Source organism: Heterocephalus glaber, unplaced genomic scaffold (assembly GCF_053883595.1).
Source record: "Heterocephalus glaber isolate CG9 unplaced genomic scaffold, H.glaber_assembly_v1.0 deba00001673, whole genome shotgun sequence".
In the NCBI taxonomy this organism is placed as follows: Eukaryota; Metazoa; Chordata; class Mammalia; order Rodentia; family Bathyergidae; genus Heterocephalus; species Heterocephalus glaber.
Window position 1 is genome coordinate 3859178 of NW_028258410.1, and position 11297 is coordinate 3870474.

General features: G+C 39.1%; 1 protein-coding gene across 1 annotated transcript; it reads right to left on the minus strand.

Annotated features, from left to right (window-relative positions):
- Positions 1 to 3992: 3992 nt before the first annotated feature.
- Positions 3993 to 11045, minus strand: LOC101707004 (cyclin-Y-like protein 1). The gene is made up of 6 exons (XM_004870700.2): positions 11002 to 11045; positions 10397 to 10432; positions 8505 to 8556; positions 7491 to 7610; positions 5517 to 5683; positions 3993 to 4191 (listed from the first exon to the last, which is right to left on the minus strand). Exons 1-6 carry the CDS (start codon positions 11043 to 11045, stop codon positions 3993 to 3995), a joined length of 618 nt encoding a protein of 205 aa, XP_004870757.2.
- Positions 11046 to 11297: the final 252 nt, after the last annotated feature.

An 11297-nucleotide genomic window follows, 5' to 3' on the forward strand; every position in this document is an offset into this window, starting at 1 on the left:
TATTAATTTTAGGAGCTTTGACTTCAGAACCCTTAATAATTCAGTTCAAGCATCATTATCTCGAGGCCACACGGAAGACCCCCAAGAGCTTCAGGCAGGTTCGCCTGGCTGCTGTGAAGATGGAGAGTGGGTCGGGGAGTGGGCGCACAGGAGGCAGAGGCAGCAGTGCTGACCTGCTCCAGCTCCAGCATCACTTTTAAATTTCAATATCCAATTCTTCATTTATAGCAAGTATACATAGACCTGAATTTTTATATATACCCTGTGTTTTCTAATCCTGCTAAATTCAAATATAAGTTCTAGGGGCTCCTAGAGATTTCTTAGTATTTTCTCTGTAGATGATCATTTCATCTACATATAAAGATTTTGCTTCTACCTTGCCAATCCTATCCTAATTGTATCATTTTATTGCCAGACTATTTTGGTTTAGGCCTATGTTCCAAAGTTTAAGGACCAGATAAAGAGTAGGCATATCTGCCCTTGTTCCCCACCTTCAGGAGAAAGCACTGTATCTTCTCCATTCATATAAGGCATTTTTGCTAGAAGTATGGAGTTCATGTCTTTAATCTGTTGAGAAGGTTCTGTTCTACTTCTAGTCTCCTGTTGATAGCTTTTACAATGAACAGCTCTAGAATGTAGTGCAATACTTTTTCACCAACTAGTGACAGGATCATATGGCTTTTTCCTTTCATCCATTAAAATGATGACTTTTGGGGGTGGATCTTCCAATGCTAAACCAACACTGCTATCCCTATAATAAAACCACTTTCTACATACTGCCAGATCTGGCTTCTAATAATTTGTTTTGTTAAACAAATTTCCATCTATGTTCATACTTTTTTCTTCTATTATCTTTATCCAGTTTTAGGATTAGCACAATGTTGATTTCCTAAAATGAGGGGAGAAGTGTTCCTTTTTTTTCTGCTTTAATTGTTTGATGGAATTTATCAGTTAAAATGTATATGAACCCGTTGTCATATAGGTAGGTTTTCAAGCTAGGAATATACTTTAATAGTTGCTCTTCAAATTTTATATTTCCTCCAGAGCTAGTTTCATTAATTTGTCTTCCAAGGTACTTCTTAGATGTTGTCAAATTTATTTCAGAACAGATTTTTGTAATATGCTTTCTATATCTTTTTACATTCTGTAAAATCTGTGGTAATGTCTCCTAGACCTTGTTATTGCAATTTTAAAAATATATAATTGATATTTTGTAATAGGAAGTAAAGATCTAAAGGAGCAGGGAAAGTTGGAGGGGTAGGGGAAAGGAAAGAAGGGAAAAGAAAAAATATGAGAAAAGTAAAAAAAGTGGAAACAAAGTCTTTGCAAATATGGAGGGTTGGAGGGGATGAAGAGAGGGCAGAGAAAGGGGAAAAAATGAGAACCAAAATATTCACGTAATGGTACAAGATCCCAATGATGTATGTAACTGTATTTTATACCTAAAATGTATCAATAAACATAACGGGGAAAAAATAAATGTAATACAGTATTAGTAACACAGCCAAGGCCAAAAAACATATGATCATTTTAATAGATGCGGAAAAAATCATTTGACAAAATTCAACACCCATTCATGATAAAAAAAATAAAACCCTACAAAAAATTGGAATAGATGTTCTTTATCTCAACCTGATCAAGACTATGTATGAAAAACCAACAGCCAACATCATACTATGGTCAAAAAGTGAAAACTTTCACGATAAAATCAGGGACAAGACAAGGATGTCCACTATCACCACTCCTGTTCAATATAGTTCTGGAAACATTAGCCACAGCAATTAGACAAGAGAAAGAAATAAAAGGAATAAAGATAGGAAAGGAAGAAGTTAAACTGTCATTATTTGCTGATAACATGATACTCTACATAGAAGACCCAGAAAACTCTGCCGAAAGACTTCTAGACTTAATTGCCAGACTCAGTAGAGTAGCTGGATACAAGATCAACACTCAAAAATCAACAGCCTTCTTATACATGAATAGCAGACTCACTGAGAGAAAAATTAGAGAAACAATTCCTTTTACAATAGCATCCAAAAAAATGAAATATTTTGGAATCAGTCTAATGAAGGATGCAAAAGCACTCTACATTGAGAACTATAGCACTGAAAAAAGAATTGGAAGAGGATATAAGAAAATGGAAAGACGTCCCTTGCTTCTGGGTAGGAATAACCAATATAGTGAAAATGGCCATACTTCCAAAGCTGCTATACAGATTCAATGCAATCCTGACTGAAATCCCAACAGTATATTTCACCAAACTAGAAAAAATGATCCAAAAATTCATTTAGAACCAGAAGAAACCTAGAACAGCAAAAGCAATACTAGGCAATAGAGACATGCCAGTGGGTATCACAAACCCCAACTTGAAACTATACTACACAAAGCCTGTGATAAAAACAGCATGGTACTGGCAAAGAGACAGCCCCAAGGATCAGTGAATTAGATTAGAAGATGCAGAAACAATGCCAGGCACACTCAGCCACCTTATCTTTGACAAAGAAGCCAATTATCCTCACTGGAGGAAAGATAGCCTCTTTAATAAATGGTGTTGGAAAAACTGGATTTCAACTTGCCAAAGATTAAAACTAGATCCCTATCTTTCACCATGCACTAAACTAAAATGCAAGTGGATTAAAGATCTAAATATTAAGAAAGAAATACTAAACTTGCTGGAAGACAAGTTAGGTACTCTTGAAGACATTGGCATAGGAAAAGACTTTATCAACAAAACCTCAGTAGCACGGGAACTAGCAAAGAGAATCAACAACTGGGATCTCATCTTATTAAAAAGCTTCTGCATTGCAAGAGAAACCACCAACAGAGCTAAGAGACAATCTACAAGGTGGGAAAAAATTTTTATCAGCTGTTCCTCAGACAAAGGACTACCATCTAGAATACATAAAGAACTTTAAAAAATCAGACCCCCCCAAATTCAAAGACCTAATTCAAAAATGGGCATCTGAAATGAACAGGTATTTCTCAGACAAAGAAGTAAAAGCAGCAAATAAACACACAAAAAAATGATCAACATCACTGGTCATTCGAGAGTTGCAGGTGAAAACAATGCTGAGATTCCACCTCACCCAAGAAAGAATGGCTGCTATCAAGAAATCAACCAATAACAAATGCTGCCAGGGTTATGGGGAGAAAGGAACCCTTTACCATTGCGGGTGGGAGTGCAGACTGGTGCAACCACTGTGGAAGTCAGTATGGAGATACCTCAAAAACTAGGACTAGAGGTCCCATTTGACCCAGCTCTTCCCCTGCTGGGTATTTTCCCAAAAGAATTAAAAGAATCATACCACAGTGATATATGTGCACCCATGTTTATAGCAACATAGTAATAGCTAAACTTTGAAAACAGTCCAAGTTCCCATCAACCAGAGACTGCATACAGAAGATGTGGTTTTTGTATAAAATGGAGTACTATTCAGCCATAAAGAATGAGAAACTAGAGACATTTATGCCTACATGAATGCACACTGAGGCTACACTATTAAATGAAATAAATAGGACACGTGTAAATACTGAATAGTTTCTCTGATGTGAGAAACTGAAAGTGTAACTAAGAATCAAAATGTGTAATTGATAATGTGAAATAGGAAGAAAAAATCTAAAGGGGTAGGGGAAGTGGGAGGGGAAGGAGAAAGAAAAAAATGAGAAAAGGAAAAAATGGAAACAAAGTCTTTGTTAATAGGGAAGGGTGGAGAGGGTGAAGGGAGGGTAGGGGAATGGGGGAAAAATAAGAACCAAGATACATCATGTACAGGTACAAGTTCCCAATGATGAATGTAACTGAATTGTGTACCTAAAATGTACCAGTGAACTTAATGAAAAAAGAAAAGAATAATGTGAATCTCTCCCTGCACCATAAAGAAGAGAGAGATAGGACACAAAGGGTTAGTGAGCTCTTAGATGTGTTAATGGGAACGCTTTCCCTTTCCCTAGTCACTGCTTAATATGATACAGTCAAGACGCTGGCCTTGTGCTCACCGAAACCCCACTGAATCCAAGCACAGCCTTACCTCTAGGTCCTGGGCTCTTTTTCTGGGGAGAGGCTCAAATAAAAAATACATGTTGCTTTCAAATGCTAAAGAGTAAAGATCAAAGTAGTATTTGGCATACAAACCGCCAGACACGTTAACATTATACTTGAGCAGGATCAAGTAATGCCTTTCCAACTCATTTCTGGGGAGGAAAAACAGCAAAACAAATACAGGACAATTTTAGTCAAGTGAGCCATCTTAAAAAATGTCATTTTGAGGCTCTAGGACTGCTGTAAATTCTGTTTTGAGACCTAGGAAGGCTACCCAACTGGAAGAAAACACTCATGTTCCAACAAAGCACAGCTATTTTCTGTATCTGGATGCTTTCTGTATCCCAACACTTTCGTGTTTGGGTGGAGGGGAAAGGTTATGCCCTGCCCATTCCCGCCTGCTGTGGGCTTTTGGCTTGTTCTTCAGAGTCCATCGACACACCTGTGTGACTCACACTCCACACGTACTCATGAGGCCCCACTACAATGAGCAAAAAGGAAGTGATGTGTGCTGTTTCTTAGCTCTGAAGAGCTTGCAGCCATCTTCAAGGGGCTCCTGAGAGGAAGGACTTAAGAGAGGTAGTGAGGCACCAACCAAAGAACCACCACTTCTCTCTCTGAAGGGAAAACTCTTCAGGTGACAAGCATTCATCAGAAAGAAAAAAACAAACTGCACTGTGTGGGAAAGGCAAACACCTCCCTGTGGCAGCAGATGAGGCCATGTCAAAGGGCACCTTCTTATTACTAAGGTGACAAACTGTGACCATGACAATTTTAAACTTGGGAAGACAGAAAGGTTCTGGCTGGAGTAAAACCACTGTAGCACAGGACCTCTGGCAGAGCACTGGACTCACAGTCTCATCTCTGAGCAGTCCTCTGCTGCGGGGCCATGCAGCTGCCTGTGCACACTCAATACACAGAATGAGAGACCCCATCAGACCGACTGCTACACACAGCCCCTCTCCTAGCCAGGAGGAGCATGGCAATCTGGAACATTTCCTGGTGTACGTCCCGGTTATTCCAAGGACATGCGTTCAGATGAAAACCTGACAATGTGTGGCTCAGGCGGAAGCTATACTCAATAGTTCACTGGCCCTATGACCTTAACAGTGGCCAAACAAAAGCCAGGCACAACAGCCCTTACAGAAGGGACTGGGCCTAGCAACTTTTAAAAAGCCATGAAGAATGTCCTGTTCTATGCTATTCCGGTGGTAATCTTGTAAGATGTCTGGCAAAACCACCAGAAAAATTTCTACTTACCGAGTATATCATTTAAATAATACTCTATGAAAACCTAGCAATTAATGATGGAAAATTTGAATATTTATACTGTAGCTGGACACAAAGTAATCATTTTGTGCCTGTTTCCATTTTCTGCATAAAGTGATATTTGAAAATATTTCTTAAAATGCAAAGTTTATAGGAGGAGGTAAACTGGAAAATGGCTAGATAGCCCACTGAAGCCTTATACACTCACATGTCCTTGAGCGAAACATCCCCGAGGACCTTGCAGAAGTCTATGTTCCACACAGCCTTGTCCTGCCAAACCTTGGCGGCAAGAAGAACGGCTCCCAGCAGGATCCTTCTCCAGTTAGCAGGACAGACATCTATCTCAGCATACGACACAAGCCTTTCTAAGTAGACCTGCAAAGAGGAGAACACTGTTCTGTGATTTCAGCTCTGTGTAAGTGCTGTGCTAAGACAGATTACTGTGGCCAGGGATTTAGCTCAGTGGTGCTGTCACCTGCCTCGCAAGCACAAAGTTCCGAGTTCAATCTCTGGTACCAAAAAAAAAAAAGACTACTGTGAATGACTGGTTCCTTCTATGTCTGAACAGAGGGGAAGTCCCTCCTACTTCTGGGTGCTATAGAGATTCTGTTCACAGATGGAAATCAGACACCTCTGCTGCTCATGTATTTCCTGTCTAACTTTGGTGACAGGATGACTGGACAGCTCAGGCAAGGTTGTCCAGCAGTGTGGCACTGTTATCACACTCACAGAGGCCACAGAGACAGGCCTGGTATAGAGCTGTTCAATAAATGCTGAGCTTCTTCAACATGCACTGTAGCTTTCCCAGCTGGTAGTTTCAGAATGGTTTTAGACAGGTCATGGTCAAACGTAATGCCTGACTCAGAGAGAGTACATTTTTATCTTCTTTTCACTGTATGTACCCTTTTGTGGCACTATCTGGTGGACAGGAGTGCCTCCCAGTGACAGCTGAGCGGAGCACCACGTCAGGTGCAGGACTTCAAGCTGTAGTTTCCTCAAACTCAGGGCCTTTATAAAGAACCTATGTGTAAACAGGATGGTCCTTCTTGGTGCCTCTGTTTTCCCATCCCCACTCCTCATGAAAACCCATTCTCCCTCCTACATACTCAGAACCTCAGTCCATTCTGCTGGCTTCATGACAGGAAGAACAGAGCTGCCAGTCTATTCCTGGGACTCATAAACTTCCATGCAGTTGGTGAGACAATCTCACATATTCTTTATGTACATCAAACATCTATTCCACAAAGAACTGGGTGAGCTACCCTCTGAGTAAAGACTGTAGAGGGAGCTGTGATTTGCTGTTACTTAAATCTGAGTGATAGAAAAGTCTGCAGATGCTCAAGTCCCTCATATAAAATGGCTTATGGTTTGCACATAATCTACGCACCCCCTCCCACAGACTGTAAAGCAGTTCTAGGCTACTTACAACACAAACTTCAATGTAAATGGCAGGTAAAGGAAGTTATACTATATTGTCATGCACAAAAGGACAAAAAAGGACGTAAATTTTCCCTAAATGGTAGAAATTGTAGATGTAGCGCTCACAGACATGGCATGCTATTTGAACTCTTTGTATCAAAACAAAAAGAAAAGGCTTTATAAATCTTATAAATTATTTATCATAAATGATAAAATCTCACCTTCAGAATTCTGTATGGGTAACACAAAGCTCCTCAGCTCCTCAGGCTAACAAAGCTTTTCTAAGAACTTCTGGACTGCCATCCTGGGCAGCATTGCAAGCAGACACCAGTGCTTAGCAGGGATGGACTGATGCCCATAACCAGGGAACAGAGAGCTGAAGGCAGTGCAGTGTCTGAGGACACAGCCTGGGACCTGGCTTGACCTGCACAGAACAAGTCTCTGTGGCTCACGGGGCCCTGTTCCTGCTCTCCTTCCCACCCCACAGTATGTGTAAGGGCTCATGGTGTTAAGTGAGCATGTGCACTGAGGTATGGGGCAAAACTCTCCAACTGCCTTTAACTCTTTTGTGGTAAGAAAAGTGAAGACATCATTTTAAATAATAATGATTATGGGACCCAAGTATGCTTATTTGCTTTCCTCTGATAGGCTTCTCTTAATAAAATTCTCATGATAATTTCAGGAGTTTAATTTGAAAAAAAAGACCTTGCTCTGTGTACAAGACCAGTTTCTAAGCATCCTTGATAAATAAGTAACATCTTACCAAAGTTATTATTGCACATTCAGTTGGTACCATTGCAACATAAAAAATAAAGGCAACAAATCTGTAAATACAGCTGTGTTCAGGATCATGCTCAAAGTATTCCTCTGGATGCTTCTCTCTCTGAAAAGAGAAATGATGCAATATGAGAATCCACTGAAGAAAGCTTTTAAGTACTCTTAAGACAGCAGTCTTCACCTCTCACCCCTGTGTTCCTTAAGTAATTTCAGTTGGGTTGTATGTCTTTTCATCTTCAACTAGAAACACTGGAACCTTTTACTATGCATAATGACACTTTGGTGAGTGAAGACCACAGTGGCCCCATGAGTGACCACCTTGTGTGCCACCACCACTTCACTCTCCATGAGGGCTGCACAAGGTGGAGACGCTGTCAACATATCTCTCGGGATGTGCTGCACTGGTGAGCCACACAGAAGGCCACAGGCTCAGAAAATCAATACCCCTTGCTACTTTTGCCTTCACAAATTCATCTTTAGCCTGAAAGTCTTTTTGATTATATGCTGTATTCTTTGTAATAAAGTCTAAAATGATATAATTAGTGTCCTGCAACCACAGCCTCTAGGGATGCAGTCATATACAACAGTCAGCAGCCATGTGACTAATATGCCTGAGGAAGTGACTTTTTACATTTTTATGTCATTTTTAACCTAATTCTCTCCTTAGAGATTTCACATGTTATGAGATTTATTAACTAATGTTTATATTTTTTTGATGCTACTGAAAATTATTTTTTGAAAAGCTACATTTTCTGTTATTTGGGCAGTACCTTTTTACCTTAGATCAAAAACAAAGCTGCAAGTCACTTCTCTATCACAGCCCTGAAAACCCCTCATTTCTGAGAAAGATGCAATACAACATGAGGTGGAAAAGGATGTGATTTAAATTCAAATAGAAGAGTGTGATTGACTTCTGGCAATTAATGTCAAAGGAAAATAGCATGAAAGAAACACAACTCCATGAAGTAAAAAATTATAATTTAAAAAAGGTGACACTTACTGTGAGTGGATGGCATCTCTGATCCAAAATATCCAGGGATCTATTTACATCTCTATAAAAGAAGAAAGTACATCTAAGTGCATTCATTTATATCTTAGTAAAATTCTTGCTAGGAGTAGAGGAGGATGGAGAAAGAGCCCTAAACTTCAACACCCTAGTTTTACAAATTCTTCTCCTGGATTTTGTCCTCTAGACTTCTTTTTATTCAGGGCATCAAGGACTGTGAAGACTTTTCTAAGATGACCAGCTAAAGGTGCCTGTAAGTAATGACTCTCCCCAATGGGCAATGCTAGTAAACCAGCAGTGGTGGGGACTCAAGTCTAGAAATGTAACAAATGTGAATGAGATTCAGATTTCCCAGGCTTTTCTTCCTTCAGTGCTCTATGTTTTCACTATATTTCTTATTTCTGTTAGGTGAGTTTAAAAATGTAGCTGTCTTTTTATAAGAGAGCAGTGTTTTCATTAAACTAATACACTTCCATGAACCAGTGGTTTGCTGTGGTCTGTGACCTCTGCAGATTCTCCAGGCCCTGTTTCAGGAGGCTCAGAGATCAAACTGTCCTTACAAATGCAGGAAGACATTACTTGCTTTTTCACTGTTGGACAACTGGAATGCTTGTATAAAAGCAAAAGAAAGTAAAACTTCTGATTTCTCAGCATGCTTTAAGACTGCCACACCAAGCTGCATCAGCAGTCATTCCACTTATCATTGTTGGAGTTTTAAAAGCCTGCTTCTCTTAAGGTTGTCCTTGGTGAAGCAGTGAAGACTAACGTTAATAAATCTTGGCCCTTCTTTTTCATACTATGAATAAGTGAAAAGTTCACATAAAGTATTTCTGCATACTGAAGTATATTTGTGTTCAGGAAAGGCACTTGTGATTTAGCTATGAACTGAACAGGCTGCTTATCATATAACACCACTTTTAAGTGAAACTACGCTAAGACTGGTGATGATATAAAAGTGTTTTGGATGTTATAAAGAAATCTGAACCGATATTTTCCAAGCTGACCAATGTATAAATCATGTACTGGTAAAAGAACTATTCTTTGTGCAAGATGCAGCCGTGAGTATTAATGTAACAATTTCAGAGACACCATGTAAAATCTCACTGAACCTAATTCAAGAAACTAATGGTTACGGTGTTTAATGTAAAGTAAAAGACTATTCACAATTATTGGAAATTTTGAAAAAATACATATATGTCCAACTGTGTATCTCCATGATATTCAGTTGTCTTATTGTTTCTTCAAAAGTAACTGCAAATGTACCATGAAGTATGAGAATCTAATTGTGTTCTATTCAGTCAAATGAAGAGATACACAAGTGTAAAGAGAGATGTATCTTTCAACCAATGAAAAAAGGAACAAAAAATGTTAGAGTTATAAAAGACAGATTTTTTTGGTATTTATGTTAACGAAGTGGTGCATTTTCAGCAGGAATCTTGCCCAACAGTTGACATTTTTATTTATCAGAAAGTTCCTGGCATCCACCAGGCAGAGTGCAGCTACCCTGGCTAAGCACCCTGCCCTGTGCAGGACAGCCCCCCACAACAAAGGATCTCCTAGCTCAAAATATCAACAGGTCCAAGACCAAGAAGCCCTGTGTTAACACCTCCCCCACACACACATATGCACACACAAACGTATACACTTTTAACTCTCAATTTTAATTTTTAAAAGAGTAAATATCAATATAATCCATAGAAGCAAATATTCCCTGGGATCTTTTTTTTCAACAGTTCTAATCCCAGCAACAAAAAACCTAAAATGATTTGCTTCCATATGTTACTAAAAACACACTACAGCTTATGATGCCTGCAGTCGTGACCTAATACTACACTTGGTATAGTGCAAATTAACTGGCATAGTAAGAGAAATTTTTAAGATCTCACCTGTTCTTTATGTGGTAATACACTGCTAAGGTCACACTGTGGAAGGAAAAAAAATTGTTAATGATTGAGTTTATCATTTGTTGAAACTGAGACAAATTTTCAAGAGGAGACCTGGCACCGCCTTGAAGTTCTTGTTTCAGCACAGTACCATATGGGCACTTTCCCATTTTAATTTTTTGGCTTTTAGCAAACATAAATACCAAATGCTAGGCAATGTGCTGTTGAAACACCTTTCTCTTGATTATACATTATTGCATATTTCCTTGTCATTTGGGTTTCTACCCCTAAAACCTCACCCCTGGGAAAATGCTACATATCTGCCCACATGCTTAAACTTAAACCACACAATAGTTTTGTTTTGTTTTGGTACCAGGAATCAAACTCAGGACCTTGTGCTTGCAAGGCAGGTGGTGGAATCACTGACCTGAATCCCCAGGCCACAATAGTTTTCTTTTTTTTTAAGTGGGAAGGCCATGCATTTGTTTCAGTTAACTTACTTCATTATTTACCTGCCCATCATTTTTTCATTATTTCTCTAAAAGTAAATAATAAAAGTGCTGTATACCAAATTTAAAAAATCACTTCTCCAAGACAAGAAAACTTACTAGTAAATGTTAGTGCCCACCAAACTGATGACACCTTTGGCCATCCCGAAATAATCAGTGATAATAATGCAGCATATGTCTATATAGTATAATATTCATGGCAAGCATTTCCAAATTAGTTTTAAGTGAAATATTAACAAACAGACACAACTCTTCAGATAACACTTTGCTGTATTGCTAAGATACACACAGATATGGTATATTAGGGAACATAGGGGTCCTGTGAGGTGTGTTACATGCTTCCACTTGCCCTCACCATCTAAAATGAAGCTTAACATCATCAAGGGGAGGCAAAT